Source organism: Dunckerocampus dactyliophorus, chromosome 7 (assembly GCF_027744805.1).
Source record: "Dunckerocampus dactyliophorus isolate RoL2022-P2 chromosome 7, RoL_Ddac_1.1, whole genome shotgun sequence".
In the NCBI taxonomy this organism is placed as follows: domain Eukaryota; kingdom Metazoa; phylum Chordata; class Actinopteri; order Syngnathiformes; family Syngnathidae; genus Dunckerocampus; species Dunckerocampus dactyliophorus.
This window is the reverse complement of record NC_072825.1, coordinates 28,963,521-28,986,213: the sequence shown is the minus strand read 5'-3', so window position 1 is coordinate 28,986,213 and position 22,693 is coordinate 28,963,521. Positions and strand designations below refer to the sequence as shown.

Genomic DNA, 22,693 nt, shown 5'->3' with positions numbered 1-22,693 from the left:
GGCAGCTACAACAAGGAGGATGAAGAACCACATGTGGCTCCGAGAGCCGCGGGTTGCTGACCCCTGCTTTAAGGCAATACAAGACGATGAACTGCCGTCTAATGGCCACCAGGTGTCACTAGTAATACGCACCAAACTGGATCTCCAAGGACAGGCTTCTATTACTTCATAACATATTAACATAATAATACCACAACAATAACAACGATAATAATAATAATAACAGTTATCATAAAAATAACACAAGCTACTCTCATGGCCGTACTCCAGCTCTGAATCCCTGATGTCACTTTCTGTCCACACGTCCGGAACACATTTAATGAAACACACACTAGCATGACTCTTATTTGTGTCTTAAATGTCTTATTTTCTCTTATTATGTCTACTATATCGGGTAAGAGGAGTGTAAAGGTGACTATGGGGGACTTATTTCATGCCTAGAGGGCTCAAATAATGTTAAAAAGCATATTTAGAAGACAGTAAACAGGTTTTCTATGACATTCTATTTTCTCTCATTATGTCTACTATATTGGCTAATGGGAATGTAATGGTGACTATAGGGGTGTTATTTAATTTAACTTTTTATCTGATAATTATCACTTTTTATCTCATTATTATGACTTTTTATCTCGTAATTTCAACTTTTTATCTCATAATAATGTTTTTTATCTCGTAATTTCAACTTTTTATCTTGTGATTTCAACTTTTTATCTCATAATTATGACTTACCATTGAGAGATTTTTTTTCTTTCAGTGGCAGAAGCGGGCTTTTATATATCGGGTCCGTGTGTATAAAATTACAGAATTGGGTACTCTTCCCTATACATGAGTAACCCAAAGTTTTGACCTCTACGCGCAAATGCTAAAAAGCTTAGTGGAAAAAATCCAGTGCGCTAATACCCAGTGTGCAGGTGGCATGTTTGTGCACATGGCCTTATCGAGCGCTAGTGTGAAGCCATTTGCTTATTCAGCATACATTACCTTCCTTCCTGAGTTCCAATCCACACAGTTCCTGGAGAGTCGCCTGACATAACACAAACAGGAAAGTGGCAAAAGGAAAATCTAATCAGTTTTCCAGTGAAATAGTGGAGGGGGTGAGAAGAGACTAAACACATAGTGCGGGGGGGAGGGGGGGGGGGTATGGGGGCATGGCCACTGACCTACAGGGGGCACGGCACAGATGCAGAGGGCAGGAGCTGTGGGAGGGAGGCTGAAACGATCCAGAACAGTGTTGGATCGAGTGGGGTCGATCACTGTCACGTCGCTGTTGGAGGCGGGGCCAGACACGACCCACACAGAGCACTGACAGAGAGGATTTGGACTTTGGAAATTGATGATGTTACTGCAAAGGCTTTGTCCCACATTGCCATGTAACCATTGTATGTAAATGGTCACAATACAGTCGTCCCTCGCCACTTCGCTGTGTGAATTTCCCAGCTTCTTCCTATCATGTTTTTTCAAAATAAATGGTCGCTATTTAATGGTTGACTACAGCCTATTATTCATACAAAAAAACATGCGTATTAATCAAATTGTACATATTTTTGGCTTAAATTAAGCATTTTCAAGCAAAAAAAATGGCTAAATGAAGAAAAATACCAATAAAGGGCTGAGGCCTGTGACGTCAGCTAGCTAGAGTTGACTGTGTTTTAGTGAGTGTTAGCAGTGTGGAAGAGTGCGAGTGACTGGCGTGAGTTGTGACCGGCAACAGCTCCTGTGTCAATGTTCACTGCATATTTGTTCTCTGTTTCTTACAAAGTCTACTGTAAAGTGCAAAAGTGACTGTAGGGGTGTTATTTCATGTCTAGAGGGCTCTAATAAGGTTAAAAGGCGTATTTAGAAGGTGGTAAACAGGGTTTTCTGTGACTTATTTTCTCTTATTATGTCTACTGTATTGCGTAATAGGAGTGTAAAGGTGACGGTGGGGTGTTATTTCATGTCTAGAGGGCTCCAATAATGTTAAAAATCCTATTGAGAAGGTCGTAAATAGGTTTTCTATGCTTCAATTACCAAACTATTCCATTCGTAAATAAGGGTCTCAGGTCTGGAACCACTGCCATAAACGAGGGATTACAGTACTATTATCTCAGAATACTATTCCAGCATATTTTTCGTTAATGTGAAAAATGTATGCCAACATTTTGCCTGCATTCTCCGGTTAGAGTTCAATATGGCGCGCATCTTGTGTTATTAATACACTGTATGAGTCCAACTGCCTTCTTAATGTTTGGGCTTTTTTAAATCACAAAGTATCCTTCCTTTTTAGCAAACTATTAGCTAGTTGAACAAAATGGCAACCGGAACTGGAAGGTACATCGCCCTTCTATGATGTCATCAGTGGTTGACTCGCAAAAATGTTTACACAAAACACATTTTTTATAGTTTTACAATGATAGTTTAACATACATAAAACAATAGTAAATGCATACAAATGCATGCATGAAAGGGATAAATGATCATTTAAGGTTACTTTTACCTTCATTGAAGACGTGACTGTTCCCAAAGACACAATGTGATAACAACCATCACCACCTTCCTGTTTTCACTCACGTCAACAATCACGTCTTCAATTAAAGTAAAAGTAACCTTATAAATGTTCATTCATCCCTTTCATTCATCATTTATATGTATTTATATGCATTTCACAATGTTTACTGCATGTCAAACTATAAAAACATTTTGTGTTAACATTTTTGGCTTTCTAGAATTGGATTTACATTAGTTCTTATGGGAAAAACTGATTGGGTTAGCGTCCATTTCGGTCCTTCTGGAAGGAATTAATGATGCTCACCAAGGTTCCACTGTATATAGCATGTCCTTGGTGTGAGAACACTAATTTTTTTATGCTATTATTGTCCAAATGTTGTCAAGTTGCGTATGGAGAGTTCCGTGGCTGGATGAGGATGAGCTGCTATCTGGCCAACAGCCATAAAAGTGGTAAGATTCTGCCTGAGTGAAGGTGAAAAGGTGTCTCATTGGATCAGGAGTTGTCATATAGTCTCCACCTAGGACCCACAGTTTCCAATGGTCATTAAATTGCGACCCACTTTTATTTAAGTCATTTTACATTTTTAGGTCTATTTGTTTTACACTTTTATTTAAGAAATTTGTATTTATTATTACTATTATTATTATTTTGTACACTTTAAGTCATTTTAAATTTGTATGTATTTTTTTTACACTCAAGTCATTTTTATTTATATTTATTATTGTTTGTACACTTAATTATATGTAATTTTTATATCTATTTATTATTTTTATTGTAGTCAGATTTTATTTAAGTCATTTAAAATTTGTATGCATTTTCATAATTTTTTTTTTAATTATGTTTTAGTTTTATTTAAGCTATTTAAATTGTGTGTATTATGTATGTATGTATTGTTTTTTTAAGTAATTTTTATTTGTATTTACTATTATTTTTTACATATATTTAAGTCATTTTCATTTTTAGTATTTTAAGTATTTTTATAATTTTTTTTACACTTAAGTCATTTTTATTTTCTATATATTATTATTTCCACTTTTATTTAACTCATTTTAAATTTGTATGTATTTTTATTATTTTTTTTAATTATTTTTAAATGTTATTTAAGTAATTTTTAATTTGTATGTATTTTTACTTATGTTTTTACCATTTTACTTTTATTTTTTATTATCATTTGTAACACTTTTATTTAAGTCACTGTCTTTTATATTTATTTATTCTTTCATCATTTTATTTATTTTTTGTACACTTTGATTTAATTCAAAACAACCAAATGTTTGTTTTTTAAAGTTGCTTGTCACCTTTTGAATGATAACTACACTTAAATTATTGATTCTTCAATGCATCGCAATGCGGACATTGACGATTATTAATCCATTCATAAATGTCAATCGATGCCGACGGAACAAAAACAATGGAACAAAAAGACGGAAAGTGGAAGTGCCGCCCGGATAGTTGATGGTGGTGCACCTAAGTGATGGCTGAGCGTAAACTCTGACCCACACCCGCTGGATTTAAAGCGAGCGTCTGGAAGCACTTTGGCTTTCACGTAGTTGATGGTAAAAATGAGCTGGACAAGAACCACACGATATGCATAGCGTTGTCATACAAGCCTAAAATATTTTGGGAACACGCCAAATATGAGAAACCACATCGCATGTTTCCACCCGAACCAGGAGGGAAAGCAGCCAGCTGAAGCAGCTGCCAAACAGAGAACCATCGAGCAGGTGATAACTAATGTTCCACCCAACTTGGAAAAGTGTTTCACTGACAGTGCAATTGCGAATAAGGGCAGCCGAGTTTTTTTGGGTTAGTCATAATATACTGATGTCTGCAAGCATTATTCTTGGTACAGAAATCTATATTTTGACTTTGCTATACAGCAAAAATATTTTTGTCAGAGATTCTATGCTCAGGATTTTAGTTTGAACACAGAAGTCTATTATTTACTTGTGAATAATGGCAGATTTGTTTATGTTGGTTACTCAGAATATGCTTAAGTTTGTTAACTGTATACATGCTGCTACTTGTGCACTTGACTTTTCCTGCTGGTTCTGTGCAATGGGAAATATGTTGGTAGATGTAACCTTCCAGTTATTAAAGGATAATGGAAGTAAATTCATCTGTTTCATGTTTATTTTAATTGTGGATCATTACAAATATGCTTTGTTTTAGTAGTTGTTTGAGTAAAAATAAATTATATGTAGAAAAAAAATGACATAAAAAAAGACAAACTATTGATTCCAAAAAAAGATTTATCGATAATTGTTTTATCATCGCTGAATCATAATTGCATCGAATCGTGAGGTGTGCATTTTAGAGACATTTCTAAGGCAGTTTGTCACTTTTTGTCAAGGTAAGACATCATTTGCATACAAATAATGCATAAATGAAAACTGCACGGTGGTCTAGTGGTTAGCATGTTGGCCACACAGTCACAGTCCGGAGATGGGGAAGACCTGGGTTCGATTCTCCCTTGGGCATTTTCTGTGTGGAGTTTGCATGTTCTCCCCGTGAGTGCGTGGGTTTTCTCCGGGTACTCCGGTTTCCTCCCACATTCCAAAAACATGCATGTTAGGTTAATTGGAGACTCTACTGTAAATTGTCCATAGGTATGAATGTGAGTGTGAATGGTTGTTTGTCTATATGCCCTGCAATTGGCTGGCGAGCAGTTCAGGGTGTACCCCGCCTGTCGCCCGAAGTCAGCTGAGATAGGCTCCAGCATACCCCCGCGACCCTAATTAGGAGAAGCGGCATAGAAAATGGATGGATGGAAAAATATCAAAATTGCACTAAATCAGACAACAAAATCAGATATTTCACTTATAACCGTGCAATGAACAAATATCAAGGAGGAAGATGACTGAAATATTGAAAATAACCTGCGACCCACCCAGAATGGATCCGCGCCCACTTTTGGGTCCCGACCCACCAGCTGAGAACAACTGGTCTAGATACGTCTAAACCAGCGTAAACCAGCTAGATATCTTGTATATCTCTTGTTTTTCAGATGGAGTGGTTAAACGACGCAGTGGGACAGAGCCTTAAGGAACGGATGGTGGAATGAACACGTGTGATAAACTCACTGTGGCCTCTCCTGAGATCTCAGGCGGGACTGCAACCGCACAGTTCAGCTGAAAGAAAGCCTGATTTACGTTTGTTTCCAATGTTTCATGGTCTGGCATCAACAAGCATCACCTTTGCAGTGGAGTCTCTTTGGTCCAAGAGTCGGAGCTGCGTTAGGACCGGCACATCTTTGGGCTCTGGGACGGCTTCCTGAGATTCCTACAAGCATAGAATTCAACACAAGTTGCTACATTCATACTTTCCACTCTGTCTCTCTACTATACAGTACCTGCGTGTCAGCCTGTGGCACGCTCCAGCCGTGGAGCTGACCTTTTCCGAGCGTTCCCCATATGTGCGAACGAATTTCCCTGTACAGTTCCCTCCTCCTGGCACGGGGTGATAAAGCAGCAGGAGCAGATGATCTGGACAGAAAGCATTGTCTCAAATGGGGGTGATGAAAACACTGGAGATGATACGGTGTAGCAGAAGAAAAAAAATCAAAGGGATACAATTAATCTCCTTAGATTTGGAGATTTTTTGGTGATATTTATTGAGTTTAAAGGTGACTATAGGGGTGTTATTTCATGTCTCGCTCTAATGTTACAGACCGTATTTAGGTCATAAACAGGTTTCTTATGTCTTATATGTCTTATTTTCTCTTATTATGTCCACTATATTGGGTAATGAGTGTAAAGGTGACCATAGGGGTGCTATTTCATGTCTACAGGGCTCTAATAATGTTACAAAGCGTATTTAGAAGGTCATAAAACAGGTTTATGTGGTAATAGGCGTGTAAAGGATGGAGTAGGGGTGTTATTTCATGTCTACGAGGCTCTAATAATTGATTAAATAGATTTACAGATGTATTTATTTAAGAGACAAAACAGGGACAGTGCATATTAATCAACATTTAATGTAAATATGGAAGATTATAGCAAGTGGCTAATTTCCATCTTTTGTCCCTGAGGGCAGGTTGATGTTCAAGAAAAAGTGCAATTTTTTGGGGGGGAGAATTTGGCAGAACAGAAAAAGACTTATGTTCATGTCTCACATAAGGATTGTGGATGATGGGCAAAAAAAAAAATGCAGTTAACATTTCATATGAAAGAATACATAGAGAGGGGGAAAAAAGGTAAAAGACTTAGAGAAGATATGCAGGTATGCAAAAACACTGGCTTACTCTGCCTGAGTTTCCTGTTGTTGAAGCGCCAGAGGAGGGCGAGTCAGGGGTGGCAAAGTTGCAGGAGGTAGGATCAGCGGTTGTTTGGTCAGGCCGAAAAAGCGATTGAACCTTTAAAAGAATTTTTGTTACAATGGGATCAAATCCACTAATGCCTTGCTTGAGGGCATCTAACGCAGGGGGCTCACACTCTTACAGCCCACCAAGACCCACCTACTAAAAACATAGAAATATATTTATAAATGTGTAACATATTCATAAATGAGATTTTATGTACATTGTACATGTATAACCGACGTGCACACTTTTTCAGCATGCATGTCGACATGATCTCTTACTATAAAACATAACATACTGTATGTATATATATATAAAATAGAGATGCACAATATCTTTTCACAAACTGATACCAATAGATACATTTCTGCTTCTCAAGACTGATACCCATAAACGATTTTTATATTTACTTTTTAAAAATTTAGATGTAACTGTAGTTTGCACACACCTGGAGGTAAGAAGGACTGGAACAAATTAGGATGCGACCAACTGTACCTGTTGATTAGTCCGAATCAAATATGACATTACTACTACCACATCACTACTATCAGGAGAACCAGTGTACAGAGTGGAGGGAGCCACCTGCTGTGGCCCAGCAAGGTGCACTGTATTCAGACACAAGCTCCGAGCAGCAGGTGTGTCGCTACGTATGTCAGGAGAAGCGGAGTATAGAGCGGGAGGAGCCACCTGAGCTGGCTCAGCAAGGTGTAGTATTCGGGCACACACTCCGAGCAGCCGGTGTGACGCCACAGCGGTCTCTGGCAAATGTTTTGCACTTTTCAAACGACGCAGTACTGGTGTTTTAGGTGGCTGATAAAGTTTTTTGTGTGCTCCATGTTTTTCTTTTTATCCTCATTACGAAGCATTTGATACAACTAGGGACTTGAAATGTCATCCTCGGAATGTGAATACAGTCAAACTTGTCTATAGCGGCCACTAGACGGAGTCTGCAAAAGTGGCCGCTATAGACAGGTGGCCTCTATAGACAGGTTGGCGTCCATTTTGAATGTTGACCAGCAGAGGGAAAAAGAAGAAAAAAAAGGGGGGAAAAAATAATAATAATGTTGACCAGTAGAGGGCACTGCGGGCTGCGGATAAAAGTTGTACAGCACTACTAGGTTTGTTATTATCATGGTTCATGGTTTTAATCCTGAACATGCATATGAGTCAAACAGTAGCACATCAGATAGTACAATTCACAATTTTCCATGTCCAAAAAGGAGTAGGAAGAAGCAAAGCTTATTTAATCCTACCTCTCATCAGTTTCACATCAGTTGCAATACAATTAGTCACCTCTTGTTCTTCCAAGTGTACTTTGTAGGTCTACATGACAATGTAGTGCAATCATAGCCAAGGTTTTTACTTACTAAAAGGAAGCTCGAGGCTTAATAATAACTGATAGAATATATTCACGACCCACAGAACAAAGTTGTGCTAGTAATGTCTTACGCTTGTTTTTAATATTTTACTTTGTCATTACAGCTTTAGTTCATCAGGAAATGACGGGAAGTGACGGTGGGCGTCCCAAACAGGAGAGCTAAGCTCAGTGCTAGCTGTGAGTTTGGAGAGAGTTGGGAAGTGTGTTTATGTTGGCGTGGATTTAAAGTCCTGCAGTGTTCTCCGTTAATAAAGCGATTAAAGTGCATCGGCGACGTGACTCTCTCCTTCCCCACAACAAGCGGCATTACAGTATTGACCAGTGCACACCAGGAAATAAACAATGTAATTTCTTACAGGCATTGGCTGGACAGCTATGTAGTGGGGCTTGTTTAACTTTTGCCTTGTGGGCAAGCAGGAAGGAGAGACGATGCTGAGAGATGTGTGTGTGTTCTGAGCTGCTGTCTGGTGGCCGCGTTCAATAAATAAAGTTGGCAGAAGCAACAGGAGAAGTTTCCTTCTTTGCTTCGGAGCTGAATAACACTGACAAGTTAACAGACTAGTAGCGACCGGAAAAGAAGACGGCTTTGTTGCTTTGTTTGTGTCAAATACAGAAGATGAGGACTTTGATGGATTTGTGGATGAGGATTGATGAAAAATAACGTGAGTACATTCTAAAATACTTCAATTAAGTACAACCGAACTCAGTTTTGCTCCCGCTGCCGCATGCATGCTAGCGTATCTTTTTTTTTTATTGTAGCGTCGCTGGGAGCACGTCCTGTTCCCAGCCTAATTTGCAGTAATGTTTTGGTGCAAATGCTCTTAAAGTTACATGTTTGACCAGGAAATAGCAAGCTCAAAAGAAGGTGGCTTTTTTGTGTGGAACAACTGACAGTTTGTGTGGATCTTGTGAATGATTGTGACTGAGCTAGGACTCAGTAATTAAAGTCTACACACAACGCCTTCATTGATTGAAAAATGAAACTTTTTCGTGCATGAAGCTTCTACTTGAGTTGGTAATTTGGCTGCTATATGCAGTCAGATATTGACCAAGGGAGACAAAATGGGTGACTGCTGGCTGCGTTAGACAGGTGACTGCTATACACAGGGTCTATAACATGTAAATTTGTTGGGGGGGATTTTTCAGTGGCTGCTATAGGCAGGTGGCCGTTCTATAAAGGTGGCCGCTAAGACAGGTTTGACTGTATTTGTTTGCAAGTTATGACAGGCCATTAGCATCACAGGCAGGAGAAAAAAAAGGAGCGCTTGATTTGCTCACCCACACAGTACGGGTAATCCCGTCTCATCAGAGCTATTTTTTAATGTTTTCGGCTTTAGCCGTAAGACGTCATAATTTCCTCATATCGGGCACCCCTAATATAAAATCAAACAGGTAAACTTTCAAATGCGGTACTAAACACTAATGATTAGTACTTCACATTCACAGTTCCAAAGTTTACAGGTCATAAAAGCAGTTGATATCATTCAATAATTCACAATTCAATTCAACATGGCAATAAAGATAATTACACATAATTACTCAATAGTTGTGTACATAACCTGAGTAATATGTCAGTCAAAATAGCCACGTAGAGTTGATTATACCTACACAGCTCATGTATTACGTCCAGTTAGCAATTGCTATCAAACATTACCGATATACAAGAAATTAAAAAGATTATGCAAAAGGCAATGCAGCCGAAGTCAAGGCAACATATCAAAAAGCTTTCAGTAATGGGCACATTTTCCAATTCATCATGAAATAATAGTTTAAGGATGTGAGGCAAAGCCATGAATTTTTATTTTTTTTTCCTTCATAACTAGCCGCTACAAGTGAACGGATAACTTTTGTTCTAGACATAAGCAGCTTAGCGCTCATTTAGTTTATCTGTAATCACAATGATAAAGATGACAGTTGCATCTCTGTGTGTAGCTTAAAGCCACTAAATCTTTGCCGCGGGGGAGCAACAGTGAATCGGGAGGGGAGGTTAAAGGAAAAGTACACTTTTAAAATATTTGACATGAACACACGTCTTTCTCTTTTCCGTGTGTTCTAAATACATAAAAACAGCTAAAAAGAGGCAGGTAAATAATACACATAATGGGAGGCCATTAAAACACCCCCAAAAAGCTTCAACAAGGTTTTATATCCATGCTGTGAGCATTTAATAACAGGTACATTCATGATAACATGTACTTTGCTTTACTTTGGTCATTTGAAGCATTAGTGGAACTTCTTTCCTGGGTGCATTGATTTCACATAGCAACATAGAAAGGCACGCTACACCTAGCGTTAACTTTTCCAAACTCACAAACAAAAACAGCAGCAGTTTTTTTCAGAAGGCTTTATCGGCGGAATAGGTGCATCTCATTCCATGCATTCTTAGCTGCCCCTTTTTACATGTTGTTATATGTTATAAAGTTATGTTACGAAAATAAAGTCAAAATATTATGGGAATAAAGTCATAATTACGAGATTGAAATAGATGTAAATATATATTTGATTTTTACGTCACAGCTGTAATTTTACGAGAATAAAGTTCAAATATTAAAAGAAGGCACAGAAAAGAGAAAGACATGCGGGTTCATGTCTCCCATAAGGATTGTGGATGATGGGCCTGATCTAACTTAACCAATTATAGCTTTAAGACACTTACTTTACCCAAAGGCTTGACCTTCTCTCGTCTGAGAGTCTTTCTTCTTTTGTTGCTCTGGAGGAAAAAAAAACTGTCAACTTGAACAAAACTCCTTTTAAAAAGAAACAATACCTGAGTGTGTGGCTTTGCCTAATGGCCTCCTGCAGTTCAAACAACCGCTGTTTATACTGGTTCTTCTCCATGACCACACGAGCCATTTCAGAGCGGGAAAAGTGGCGCATGGATGTGCTTAGTGAGGCCTGAAGGTGTAAAGAGTGATGCTGTTCAATGGGGTACAAGGACATACACACTCTCTGACCACAACTTTAGGCACACATGCATTATCCAATGAGCTCCAATACTAGAGCTGCAGGAAACGTTTATCTAGTTCATGTGTACTGCATTTTACTAAGAGATTTTTTTTTAAAGCGCTAATACTATGAAAAAAACAACAACAAATAAAGTTGTCATATTTGGAAAATTATGTTGCGCGAAAAGTTATGTTATGAAAATAAAGTCAAAATATTATGGGAATAAAGTCATAATTACGAGATTGAAATAGATATAAATATATATTTGATTTTTACGTCACAGCTGTAATTTTACGAGAATAAAGTTCAAATATTAAAAGAAACAAGTTGTATTCTAACAAGAAAAAAAGTCACAATTTTACAAGTGTAAACTCAATAATATTATGAGGGAAAATAATGTAATTTTAATTGCAACGACTTGAAATATTATTTTAATCTTATAAAAAACCAAAAAAACAAAATAAAGTTGTAATTTTTGGAAAATTAGGTTGAGGAAAGCTATAATATTATGGGAATAAAGTCATAATTACAGGAAGAAAATTTACAAGAAGTTGAAATAGTTGGGGGGAAAAAAGCACAAATTAAACAAACAGCTGCAATTTTGCGAGAATCAAGTCCAAATATTCAAAGAAAAAAAGTTGTATTCTAACAAGAAAAAGTGTCACAATTTCATCCATTCATTCATTCATTCACTCACTCATTCAAGTACATGTGCCCTGCGATTGACTGGTGACCAGTCCAGGATGTACGCCGCCTCTCGCCCAAAGTCAGCTGGGATAGGCTCCAGCATACCCCCGTGACCCGAGTGAGGATAAGTGCCATAGAAAATGAATGAATGAATGAAGAAAAATAATGTAATTTTAGTAGCAGATAATTAAAATAATAAAGAAAAAATATGTTATTTTTTTTCAAATTGTAATATCCTGAGAAACCAAAAAAATAAATAAAGTGGTCACTTGCAAAATTAGGTTGGGGAAAAAGTTTTATTATGGGAATAAAGTCAAAATATTATGGTAATAAAGTCATAATATTACAAGAAGAAAATTTACAAAAATGATTAAAGAAGAAAGATTTGGAGAAAAAAAAAATTAAAAAAAACAACAGCAATATTGGGGAACAAACAGCAAAGACCAAAGGCTTTTTCACCAATATGACAACTCTATGCTACTAAAAAATACGTTATTTTTCCTCATAATATCAAGAGTTTATTCTTGTAAAATTACAACTTTTTTCTCATTAGAATACATCTTTTTTTTCCTAATATTTAACATATTTCTTTAATATTTCAACTCTCCACTACTAGAATTACATTTTTTATAACAAATATAACTTTTTCTCCAACCTAACTTTCAAAGTTTTTTCTTGTGTTGTTTCTCATATTGTTTAATAAAATAATGCTTTAAAATAATCTTTTCTTTAATATTTCCACTCTAAAAAGGTCCTCAGATGACCTTATTTTCATAAAATTAGAACGTCTTCCACATTTTTTTTTCTTAATATTTTGACTTTATTCTTGTAAAATTACTGATGATTTTTGTTGCTGTTGTTTTCTTTTTTAATTTTCTTGTGAAATTCTATTTCCAGAATGTGCCGAGGGCCAATGGAAAAAAAAACGAATGTGGGCTACAAATGGCCCCCGGGCCGCACTTTGGACACCCCTGCTGTATACCATAAGTTTGAATGTCAAGTTGAGAACAAGAATGTGGTCTTACATCAGGATCTGATGACTGAAGAGTTTCCAATTTCTCTCGATGCCTAAAATGAAAGATAAAATCCGCCATGAAAGCAGACAATAACAGGACAGAATAACGCAAGATAGTAGACACCTTTTCACTTCGTCCTCTTTCTCCTTCATCCGGCCTTCTAGTCGGGATGCCGTTTCCCGGAGAGAGGCCACTTCTAGTTTCAGAGCGGAACGGTCGTCTGTCAGTTCCACCACCCGGGAGATCAGAGCCTTGCGAGCGGCGTCTACCAACTCACTGGAAAAGAAAGTGGAAAGAAAAATGCCTCCAATAACTGCGCTTCCATCACCTTCACGAAAATATGGAACTCACTGGGTGACTTTCAGTTCCTCATACTGAGAAAGAATCTCCTCAAACTGGTCAGTGCTGCCTAGATAGGGGATGCATTTATAAAACTGTGTGGGTTACTGATGTTAATGCGTTCTAATGGTAATGCACCATTACCTCTGATGCAGGCCCCTCGGTCAACACTCTCCACTAAATCCTGACTCAGCTCCAACAACTCAGAGAAAACAGAGTCTGTGTTGCGTCGCTCCCAATCCATGCTGTCTTCCTCCAGCTCCTCCTCCTCCTCATCCTCGTCTTCTTCTTCTTCTTCCTGCTTCTCTCCTCCCGTTCTTTCAGCTTCCAAGTTCCCCTCCTTGATCTCATCCTCCAAGCTGGTCTCAGACGCTTCTGCCAGAGTGCTGCTGATGGATGAAGGAAGGAGAGTGAAATGATACAATGTACGTTTACTGGAAGTTTTTCCAAGTCAGTTACCCAGCCTCCTCCAAGGAGCCATGGAACTGTCTCAGCTCAGGAGTGGAGCTTATGATGTCGTTGACCAACCGATCCGAGGCGGACGTCACGATGGCCCGTTCTTGGCTAGATTCCAGATCTTCCAAACACGCCGAACCAGAGTTGGAATATGGCCGCTGTTAACAGAGACAAAAATGCAACCATTATTTAATTTCAATAATAATAATAATAATTTTAAAAAGATGCATAGACTGCGTTTACCTTCTCGTGCGTACTGGCCTCTGAAAAGGTGTGGCTGGATGGGAATTCTGTGTTTTTGTGCCGTGTGTGATTCCTAAATGTGTCAGAGAGTTAAGACAACATCTTTACAATAAAGCAGCTTTCAATATCTCAGCTTTGCTCTATCACGGGTTTCCAAATACTGTATATACTCATGACTAAATCATACTGTGGCATTGAGACGCATTGAAAGATGTTGTGACGATGTGTAGTATTGTACACTGGCCATTAGGTGTTAGTAATTCAAGATTCAAGATTCAAGAGATTCAAGAGAGTTTTATTGTCATGTGCATAGTACAACAGCAGTTATACCATGCAATGAAAATCTTATTCTGTTCATTCTCCCAAGAAAAGAAAGAAAACAAATGAAAGAATAAGAACATAAGAAACATAAACACATAAACATATATACCAATAAATTAAGCAACAACAACAGAAGAGACATTAATACAAGTAAATAATACAAATAAATAAATAAATAAAGTGCTATGAGTGTGTGCGTGTGTTGCGTGCGGCGTGTGCGAGTGCTTCGTTGAGGAGCCTGATGGCCTGTGGGTAAAAGCTGTTTGCCAGCCTTGTGGTCCTGGACTTCAAACTCCTGTAGCGCCTGCCTGACGGTAGGAGTGTGAATAATGAGTGTTGTGGATGTGTGCTGTCCTTGATGAGGTTGTGTGTTCTGCGTAGGACTCTAGATGTATAAATGTCTTGCAGTGAGGGGAGGGCTGCCCCAACAATGTTCTGTGAGGTCTTGATCACCCGCTGGAGTGCCTTCCTATCACGTGTTGTACAGTTACCGTACCAAACAGTGATGGAGGCGGTAAGGACACTTTCGATAGTGCATCTGTAGAAGCAACTCAGGATTGTGGTGGACATGCCAAATTTCCTCAGTCTTCTCAGGAAGTACAGTCTCCTTTGGGACTTCTTCAGAATTTGTTGGGTGTTGTGAGACCAGGTGAGGTCCTCGCTGATGTGTGTGCCAAGGAACTTGAAGGTTTTCACCCTCTCCACCTCAGTCTCATCAATAAACAGGGGTCTATGCGGCTCCTTTTCCCTTGTTCTTGGGTCGATGATCATCTCTTTAGTCTTATCTGTATTGAGAAGGAGATTGTTATCACGACACCAAGCTATGAGGTCCGCCACCTCTCTTCTGTATGATGTTTCAACACCACCAGTGATCAGTCCGATGACTGTAGTGTCATCTGCAAATTTAATGATGCTGGTGTTGTTCTGGGAGGCCACGCAATCGTAGGTGAAGAGCGTGTAGAGCAGCGGACTCAGCACACACCCCTGTGGGGTCCCAGTGCTCACAATTCTTGAGCTGGATGTGCGGTTGTGGACTCTGACTGACTGGGGCCTGCCTGTGAGAAAGTTAAACACCCAGTTACAGAGGGAGGGAGACAGGCCAAGTGTGAGGAGCTTATCTGTGAGTTTGTGGGGGCTGACTGTATTAAAAGCAGAGCTATAGTCTATAAATAGCATTCTGACGTATGTGTCCTGGCCCTGTAGGTGAGAAAGGGCTGTGTGGATGGCAGTGTTGACTGCATCATCCGTGGACCGGTTCTGGCGATATGCAAACTGTAGAGGGTCCACGGTTGCCGCCGGGATGCTCTTTTTGATGTGGGTCATGACTAATCTTTCAAAGCACTTCATAACAATAGGAGTGAGTGCTATAGGGCGATAGTCATTCAAGCAGGTCACGTTGCTCTTCTTGGGTACGGGCACTATGGTGGTGGACTTAAAGCAGGTCGGTACAGATGCTTGTGCAAGCGACAGGTTAAATATGTCAGCAAGCACATCAGCTAGCTCTGATGAGCAAACCCGAAGTGCACGTCCTGAGATGTTGTCTGGGCCTGCTGCTTTTCGTGGGTTTGTTTTGTTTAGAACCCTGCGCACATCAGCTGATGTCACCATGAGAGGTGAGTCCTGTGTGCTCCCCAGGTTCAGCCACCCTCTCTGCTCATCAGGAGTTTGGGTGTCAAAGCGGGCATAGAACTCATTCAACTCATCAGGAAGTGTGGTTTGGCTGGACGTGGCTACGCTACTCTGCTGTCGATAGTCTGTGATGTGCTGGAGCCCCGCCCACATGCGCCGAGGGTCTGAGGTGGAATAGTAGCCCTCCAGCTTCTGTCTGTACTGTCTTTTGGCCTCTCGTATGGACCTCCTCAGGTCATATCTGGCCTGATGTATAATGTTACTGTAATGTTCGCTGAGGCACACCAGCACCAGACTGGAATGATCTCCCAACAGGCACAATGATCCCACAACTCAACTCTCAACTCCCAACTTCACTTCCTGTCCACCCCCCCACTCGGCTCCCCTAGCACGGGACATATTTACAGCAACACACATGAGCACAAGTCTCATTTATGTCTTATTTTCTCTTATTGTCTCTTATGAAAAGTTCTTTATGGCTTTCACCAGCTTGAACTTGAAAAGGTTGAGAAGATCGCAGAGGATGCTTTATCAATTCAACTCCAGTAGAGATTTATTTCACACTTCAACTACTGACAGGAGCACAAGTGAGGTTGATAACTTTTGAAACAAAGAGGAATAGCATCACCTTTCTAGCCAAGGCTAAACACAGTCGTAACTTAGGAAGAATAATAGTTCTTACATACCAGTGGTCTCTCTGGTCTTCTCTTGTACAATCGTTTGAGTAGCCGTCGTAGTGCTTTGTTGTCTACTAAATTTGCCAATTGTTTATATGTCTCATGGGCATTAAACATGTAATCATAATTTGTATCGGGGGTTTGAAAGACACACACTTTTAGCAACATAATAACAATTGTCACACTCTTTGATGAATACACTTACAGTCATATGACGCTTATTTTTATTAACAATATATTCTCAACTAAACCAAATTGGACAGAACATGGTCCACTCATTACTGATTCTTTATTCTTGTGAGTTCATTGTCAGTACTCAATTACCCAATACCCATTATCCAACTATGTTCTGTTATGTCTATGTTTACACTTATTATTATTTATTATGACTACTGTATGAATTATTTATGGTGACAAGAACTTTGACAACTATTTTACCACATTGTTACATTACCTTATCATTTTCCTATGTATTTTAAACAGCAAAGAGTACATTTGGAATACAGGACATGGACATGTAGAACTGTGAACTGTACTGTGTGATGTACTCAGGTGTAACTTGTATACATGTTCAAAACAAATTAAACCATAACCATTACTATGTCCACTGTATTGCGTAATACGAGTGTATGTTATCTTATGTTAGGAGCGTGTGTTGAGCTGAGTGTTAGCAGTGTGGAGAGTGTGAGTGACTGGTGTGAGTTGTGGCCGACAGCAGCTCCTGTGTGAATGTTCACTGCATATGTGTTTTCTGCTTGTTAACAATGTCTACTGTATTGGGTAATAGGAGTGTAAAAGTGAGTATAGGGGTGTTATTTCATGTCTAGAGGGCTCAAATAATTATAAAAAGCTTACTTAGAGGGTCATAACAAACAGCAAGATGGCGCCCTCTGTGGCAGACGTCTCTGTTTCACTCTCCCGTTTTTTTTTCTATTTTTTTGCTATTTTGTTGTTCATGTTGGACATTCAACGTGCTGCGTTGCATTGCAGCATAGTAACAACTGTTAAACATCGGCGGGGTTCTCCATGAGCTTTCTATCAGCTTCTCAGAATGGCTTTCTTCAGCGTCGGAAGGACGCAGCAGCCTGCGGGCCTGGTGAGCTGAATGCCCAGAGCCGAGGCAGGAGGGGCGGCCTGCATGCTAGGCTAAAGGCTGTAGCGACTGGGCCACCGCTGCCAAGCCTGCTGCTGGCCAGCGTCCGCTCTCTCGAGGACAGGATGGACGAGCTGAGAGCAAGGATTGCAGCTCTATGTGAGATTGGAGAGTGCTGTGTGTTCGCGGAGGCCTGGCTAGACGGAGTATATACCGGACCGGGGACATTTGCCGCTTGCCGGGGAGATCGGACTTCGGCGTCTTGTGGACACAGAGCCTCGGGACTGTTCTCCCCGAATGTTACCAGCAAATACATAATAAGGGAGATGCTGCTGTTTTGAATTGGATATGTGGGTTGTGCAAAAGTCTTTGGCCATCATTAGATGTGTTGTTTTAGCAATACTTTATTGACCATATAAAACCAGAAGGTCGTTCAGTAGAGTGCACATCCCCACCAAGGTTGAATTTTAATAAAAATTAAAAAATAGTAATAAGGATTATTAAGTATATTTGTGTTTTGTTTGTCTGAGGGCAAATAGCATCCTGTAACAAAGTCTACAGCAACTTGAAAGGTGCTTTGAAGGCTCTTCCAAGTCCTCAATTTGGAAAAGCTAATGTCTCTACTGTTGTTGTTGCTTAATTTATTGTTATTAATGTTTCTCCTGTTCTCATTCATTTTCTTTCTTTCTTTCTGTTGGGAGAATGAACAGAACAAGAATTTCATCGCATGGCAGAACTACCTGTTCTACTGTGCATATGACAATAAAACTACTGAATCTTGAATAAACAGGTTTTTATGACATACTGTAGGTTTAATTTTCTCTTATTATATCTGCTATATTGGGTAAGAGGGGTGTACAGGTGATTATAGGGATGTTATTTCATGTCTAGAAGGCTCTAATAATGTTAAAAAGCATATTTAGAAGGTCGTAAACAGATTTTTTATGACTTATATGTCTTATTTTCTCTTATCTATCCATCCATCCATTTTCTATACCGCTTCTCCTCTTGAGGGTCGCGGGGGCATGCTGGAGCCTATCCCAGCTGACTTCGGGCGACAGGCGGGGTACACACTGGACTGGTTGTCAGACAATGGCAGGGCACATATAGACAAACAATCATTCACACTCACATTCATACCTATGGACAATTTAGAGTCAACAATTAACCTAACATGCATGTTTTTGGATGTGGGAGGAAACCTTACTTAATGTCTAGATGGCTCTAATGTTAAAAAGTGTATTTAGGAGGTCGTAAGTAGGTTTTCTATGTCTAATATGTCCTATTTTCTCTTATTATGTCTACTATATTGGGTAATAAATGTGTAAATGGGACTATTGGTGTGTTATTTCGTGTGTAGAGGGCTATAATAATGTCTAAAAAGCGTATTTAGAGGTCAATAAACGGGTTTTCTGTGCTCTTAACTACCAAAATTTTCCATTTATAAAAGAAGGAATCCTACTCGGTGGAAATTCACTGATAACAGTCGGGTGTAGAACCAACGAACCGCCATGAATTAGGGATTACTGTACATCTCATGCATAACATCACTTGTTAACAATGGACTGATAGTGTATTTCCACTGGCTGACTAATAACAACAGTGTTACGTATCTGACAAGAAAATAAAACATAGTAACTACAAACAACCTGAGGGGCGAATCGCTTTCTGAGTCCTTCTTCTTTTCCGTCAGCTCCCGATATGAGTGAGACAACTAAAAGAGATGAATGAAGAGCAAGCATAATAATGCAGTACGTAGTGCAGTACAAGTGCAGACTGACTCATATCGGACCTTGTTGTGGGCGAGCCTCAGTGTGCTCAGCTCTCGACCCAGGACCGACTTCTGCTCCTCCAAGGCCACCACTGCGACAACAAAAACAAACACTGGCTTCAGGTGGCAGCATCACTCTACTGCTATACAAAATGAAAGTGATAGAGTTCATAGAAGCGTTTATATACAAAAGCTAGGAAAAATGATTATACATATAATACAGAGGAACTTTGAACCATTGGAATAAGCAGTGTTGGGCATTTACTTTCCAAAAGTCATTGAATAAGTAATAGAATCACTCCCTTAGAAATGTAATTAGTTACCAGGGAAAGTCATTATTGCCTTGCATGACGATGTTTCATGAGATTAGGGATGAGGGCCGAGCTTGTGACTTACCACTCTCTACCAAAACACCAGGGGGCAGCGTTTTCCTGAGCGTGAGCCACTACAACTCCCGTAATTACATTGCTTCTTACTAGAAAACAATATCAGTTGCTAGTTTTCATGTTGCAAAAGCCAAACAATATTGTTGGTCATGCTGTGTAATCAAAAAGTCAATTCAGCAATACTTTGGTTGCATGATTTTTAATGCTTTTGAAGATCTATTTTCATAACCATATTCAATTCCACAAATTCAAGTTTGTAGCAAAAGCTTATTATAAAAAAAAAGGATCAGTACCGGATCGGATCGGCAAAGACGATAAAAAAATTGTGTCGGAAGCCAAAAAAAGTGGATTGGGACATCCCCAACTCTAATAAGTTTATTAGAGTCCTTGAGGCATGAAATAACACCCCTGTAGTCACCTTTACACTCCTATTACCCAATGTACTAGACATAAGAGAAAATAAGACATAGAAAATCTGTTTAACACCTTCTAAATATGCTTTTTAACATTAGAGTCCTCTAAACATAAAATAACTAGCTCGATCGGCCACCGATCAATATCGGCCGATTTCTGTAAGCATCTGATCGGCATATGTCAATAAACGGCTTTCAGAGCCGATCACAAAAAACAAGTGCCGTGCGGCGGTAAATCCTACACTGCAAAAACAGCCATACTTGAAAGAAGCCCAAATGATATTATTACAAGGTAAGAAGTACGCCAAATGCTGTTATAAGATTCCTAAATTGAGATAAAATTTGGTTTTATGAGGCTAGATTTAAGCTAAATGTTTTTAAAAAATTCTAGATGTAGGAGTATCCTTACATTTTCCTACATGTATAGACAAACCTGTGGACAATTTTTAGAGTCTCCAATTAAACTATCATGCATTTTGTTGGAACGTGGAAGGAAGCCAGAGAATACCCACAGGAAGAGCGTGCTGGGTTCCGCACGGAGTTGTTCCGACGGAGATTTGAAACTGAATTGCCTGATTGCGGGGCCAACATGCTAACCACTCGGCCACCATGCAGCGAACATCTCTTCTTGTCAGGATGTTACTTATGTTGGTTACTTCTTCACCGGTATGAGCTTTTCAACAAGCATGAAGCAAATTATATGGATGGAACTTTTTTATTCAAAAAGAAAACGGTGTGATTGTATCTAAAATTCACTTAATTTAGGAAAACCTATTGTCATAAACACTATAAAAATTATCATTAAAAATCATTTATTCTGTTCACTTGGTTATCTTGAGCTAAAAAAATCATTATTAAACAGCTTATTTCCCATATCGGCAGCATTAAACCCTGATGGGAGCATGCCTAGAAATAACACTCCTATAGTCACCTTTATATTTGTATTGGCTAATATAGTGGGCATGATAGCAATAAGAAGACATAAGAACTCACACATTAGCATTGGGAAAGCTCCTTGTTGTTGTAGTATCTCAAACCTAATGCGGGTCGATTGCATGGCATTAAAAAAAAAAAAAAGATGGACATCAGCCGATCACCCTCACTATGACGTTTCTCACTTGACTGATTAATTATAGATTGACTAATAGTAGGCCACAGTCAACCATGAAACAGAAATCATTTATTATTTTTTTTTAAATGCAACAGAGTGACGGAGTGATGTTTGAACTGTGATGTAGCGAGGGACAACCTTTTTAATGAATATATTGAGAAAAAGGGTGATGAAGTGAAGCTGCAAAAGTGGCAGTGCAAAGCGGCGAGGGACGAGTGTACTCACACTGATCTGCTTGCTCCCTGGCTTTCTTCTCCAGGTGTCTTTCCCTGCGTTCTCGCTCCTTTTCCCTCCCTCTCATGGCTCTCCTTTCCTGCTCTATTTGGTCGTCCAGCTCTAAATACCTCTGGGAGGGTAAACAAACCATTATAAGCGCAGCATTTCAAACTATGCACTTTTGAAAAAGATGTGGCACCTCTTGACTTTCTTTCCTCAGCGCCTTCTCAACCTGGTATCGCTCCAGCAGCCGCTCACGTTCGGCTTTTTCACTCTCCGCCTCGTCCTCCCTTTCTCTCAGCTGGGCTTTGCAGCCGGCCAACCCCTCCAGCACCCACACAAATATGGGCACCAGGGACTCCACCACTCCTTCACCGTGGGTCTCGATGACTGTCTGTGATAGGGCAAGGCAGCATCATCATCATCATCATCATCACTTGAGTTCAGCATACAGGGAATACAAACAAGAAGATGGGGAAATGACCTGCAGTTCAGCGTAGAGCTTCCCCGCTTCCTCGCTGACAATGTTAGGATCCAGCTCCACCTCACCAGTCCCACAAAGCACTCTCTCACTGTACTCCATTGCCTTTTTTTTGTGTTGTCACCATTCAGCATCAACAATACAGTAAGTCATTCTACAACGCCATCAACTCCACCCATCCTCTGCAACGTCATGTTCCGCTTGGAGTCCAGCAGGACATCATCATCTGAGGCTGTAAAAAGGGGAAAAAAAAGGAATGAAATGAGGTTTCTGCATTCATCCTGGAGCTGCAGCCTAATCTCAGCTTTTATCACCGCGTGTCGCTCCAGTTTGGACATGGCTTTCACATGATATTCATATTCAGAACTGGTGGTGCAAGCTCAGAATGTGGGTTTCTGCTCTTCTAATGCGTGACTGACATGGTGCTTTCAAGCAAACATAAACAAAGCCCGTGCCCAGAAGGGATGACATTTTCAATCCAATCCATCTCCGACATCAGGGGTTCTCAAATGGTCTCAACCTGGGACGCAAAATTCGAGTCACTACTCACTTTTATTTAAGTCATTTTTATTTTATTTACTTTTTTTCACACTTTTTAATTTTGTATTTATTTTTGAAATACTTTTAAGTCATTTTTATTGTATTTATTTTTACTGTTTTTTTACACTTATATAAGTCAGTTATTTTTATTTTTACTATTTTTTTTACACTTTTAAGTCATTTTATTTCATTTATTTTTATT

The 22,693-nt window shown here is 39.4% G+C and overlaps 1 protein-coding gene across 5 annotated transcripts in view; it reads right to left on the bottom strand.

Moving 5' to 3' along the window:
• si:dkey-17m8.1 (C-Jun-amino-terminal kinase-interacting protein 4) overlaps nucleotides 1-22,693 on the bottom strand; it is a 42,275-nt gene that overhangs the window by 17,930 nt on the left and 1,652 nt on the right. For 2 of the 5 annotated variants that reach the window (XM_054781303.1, XM_054781306.1), the window contains exons 2-20: nucleotides 21,955-22,183; nucleotides 21,670-21,864; nucleotides 21,480-21,600; nucleotides 19,366-19,436; nucleotides 19,220-19,287; nucleotides 13,854-13,926; nucleotides 13,614-13,768; nucleotides 13,299-13,543; nucleotides 13,167-13,224; nucleotides 12,939-13,091; nucleotides 12,825-12,867; nucleotides 10,934-11,061; nucleotides 10,823-10,876; nucleotides 6,732-6,842; nucleotides 5,841-5,973; nucleotides 5,684-5,770; nucleotides 5,572-5,619; nucleotides 1,161-1,302; nucleotides 982-1,024 (exon numbers count right to left, since the gene is read on the bottom strand). In XM_054781303.1, coding sequence (XP_054637278.1) covers nucleotides 982-1,024; nucleotides 1,161-1,302; nucleotides 5,572-5,619; nucleotides 5,684-5,770; nucleotides 5,841-5,973; nucleotides 6,732-6,842; nucleotides 10,823-10,876; nucleotides 10,934-11,061; nucleotides 12,825-12,867; nucleotides 12,939-13,091; nucleotides 13,167-13,224; nucleotides 13,299-13,543; nucleotides 13,614-13,768; nucleotides 13,854-13,926; nucleotides 19,220-19,287; nucleotides 19,366-19,436; nucleotides 21,480-21,600; nucleotides 21,670-21,864; nucleotides 21,955-22,053 — 2,027 coding nt within the window. In that variant the 5' untranslated portion in view covers nucleotides 22,054-22,183. The remainder of the gene's footprint in view (nucleotides 1-981; nucleotides 1,025-1,160; nucleotides 1,303-5,571; nucleotides 5,620-5,683; nucleotides 5,771-5,840; nucleotides 5,974-6,731; nucleotides 6,843-10,822; nucleotides 10,877-10,933; nucleotides 11,062-12,824; nucleotides 12,868-12,938; nucleotides 13,092-13,166; nucleotides 13,225-13,298; nucleotides 13,544-13,613; nucleotides 13,769-13,853; nucleotides 13,927-19,219; nucleotides 19,288-19,365; nucleotides 19,437-21,479; nucleotides 21,601-21,669; nucleotides 21,865-21,954; nucleotides 22,184-22,693) is intronic. The other 3 variants (XM_054781305.1, XM_054781304.1, XM_054781307.1) reach the window with 3 other exon arrangements.